A 2,182-nucleotide genomic window follows, 5' to 3' on the forward strand; every position below is an offset into this window, starting at 1 on the left:
GTGATTGCGAAGACCATGGCCTGTATCAGACACATCTTGGTCTCCAGAGTGACACTATTTCTCTTCAGTACTTTGTAGAGGTCCCAAACAGCAGACATTCCCATGGCAATGCGCCTTTTAATATCCTGGTTGCTGGTGCCAAGACTGTTGACTGTGGAGCCAAGCAAATTAAAGCTGGGTACAATCTAAATCTCTTCACCATCCATCCTGATGCTGCCAATTGGTCCAGAGGTGAGAATCTTAGGCACTAAATAAAATGAGCTCTATTCTACTACACAAAAAGATATTTTAAAATGGAGTGCTAACTTCAAGATTTATATAACTACAGCAAATGAATTCATGAGTATATTGAAGGTAATTATTATCATTGTGACTATATACACAGAATATTTTTAGTAATATCTTCTCAGATTGTTCTATTTCCATTGTAGATACATGCTTTGGCAGATACATCTTTCTATACTTACTTTTACAAGTAATAGCAATGAAAGAGATCACCATAAAAAGTACAAATGCTACTTCCATCAAAAGAAATAATAAAGCTGCTAAATCATTTTAAGAGTGAAGAGACAACTAAGTCCATGGTATGTAATTCACTCAGCCTTTGTCTGCTCTTACCCTTTGCCACATCCTTCTGGTCCTACAAGAATGAATGGCTGTTGAGCATTAGAACTTAGCCAAGGTCTGAAATAATCTAGACCTCGTTGCATGTCAGGAGTCTGAATGACTGGAAGACTCTGGCCATTACTAAAATCATCAGCGGTCAAGTTGTCTGGTTTCTTCAATACATAAGATACTAATCGCCCTTTACTTGAGTCATAGAACGTGTCCATTGGTTTATGAGGATCTGGAGGAGATTCTCGTGCCCAGTTAAAAATCTTAAGAAAGAAACATTGTGATTAAAGTTTTATATACTGCAGATAAGGTAAAATTTTACTTCCAAAAATTAAACATTCCAAAATGAATCATTTTAGCTCAAAAAATAAAAAATACAGAAGATAATATACACTAAACTTCATACTTTATTAATAATTAAAATATATTTAACTTCAATTATTTCATTTTCTCTAAATGAGGATTTAAGCATATAAATAAAAGACATATAACAAAGAACAAGTATATTCAACTTTTAAAAGAGTTTCTATGAACACTAAAATTCTAAATTATAGAAATTGGAAATCCTAAAGTCTTTTATTTCTATATACTCTGGCAATGCCCATGCTAATGTTGCCATTATCTGCTCTTGCCAGTTGTTCTAATACTGAAAAAAAACTGCAGATAACATCTACTGCTATTTTTCAACAGTTTCCTTTCAGACTTTAGCAAAATAGAGTCTACTTAAATGCATATATAAGGTTATATTACATGGTAATAACAAGGCACATCTATTAACAGAGAAAACAGTATAGACATGGAAAGGAATATAGAAGCAAATTATGGTGTTAGTTGGATAAACAAATGGGGGATGGGGAACAACAGGAATATATTATCCTAGTCAACCCAAAATAACATATATTTCGTACTTTGAAAAAAACAGGAAAAGTCCTTACTATGTAAATTGTCACTTTATAAATAATAATTAGGCTAAAATACTTTTTTGTATATTTAAATATTCATTCATCCTAACAAGCAAAATTGCTAACAATATTTGAACTCAAAAAACCAAAATATACAAACCTACTGCTCTCAAGCTCTGAATTATAGGAACCCACAAACCACTTTCTGAGGTAAATCTTCATGGGAGGAAATAGTCCCTTTTTCTCCTTCAATGCAGCTGGTAGTTCTAACCACTGACCTTTTTTTATTACTTTTAAATAGTGGGGCAAGTAATATGTTAAACCACCAAAACGTCTTGTTCTGACTTAAAGAACAGTTCTTAATTTTAAGAAAAGAAAAAATCCAAAGAAATCACTTTATTTATCCATATGGTTCTGGTGGCTTAGTGTTAAGAGTTGAACTGGTAAGCCAAAACTCAACAGTTCAAATACACCAGCTAGTCCTTGGCAGAAAGATGGACAATCCCCTGTTGGATGATTTACAGCCTTGGAAAACCCGTTGGAGTGTCAGCCATTACCCCGTTCCATCTCTAAGGAGCATCATCACAATAACAACATATGACTAGTTAAGTTCAAAAATATTCATTTTAAAAGATAAAATCCTTTAAATTTGATGCCATCAGTGT

At 33.2% G+C, this 2,182-nt stretch overlaps 1 protein-coding gene across 1 annotated transcript in view; it reads right to left on the reverse strand.

The window, feature by feature from the left end:
* The window catches only part of DYNC2H1 (dynein, cytoplasmic 2, heavy chain 1), a 440,751-nt gene that overhangs the window by 281,571 nt on the left and 156,998 nt on the right, over window positions 1-2,182 (reverse strand). Inside the window, exon 41 of the mRNA XM_006887344.1 lies at window positions 619-878. Within this exon, the coding sequence (XP_006887406.1) occupies window positions 619-878 (260 nt within the window). The remainder of the gene's footprint in view (window positions 1-618; window positions 879-2,182) is intronic.

Source organism: Elephantulus edwardii, unplaced genomic scaffold (assembly GCF_000299155.1).
Source record: "Elephantulus edwardii isolate Elephantulus edwardi_28Jun2011 unplaced genomic scaffold, EleEdw1.0 scaffold00056, whole genome shotgun sequence".
Classification (NCBI taxonomy): Eukaryota; Metazoa; Chordata; class Mammalia; order Macroscelidea; family Macroscelididae; genus Elephantulus; species Elephantulus edwardii.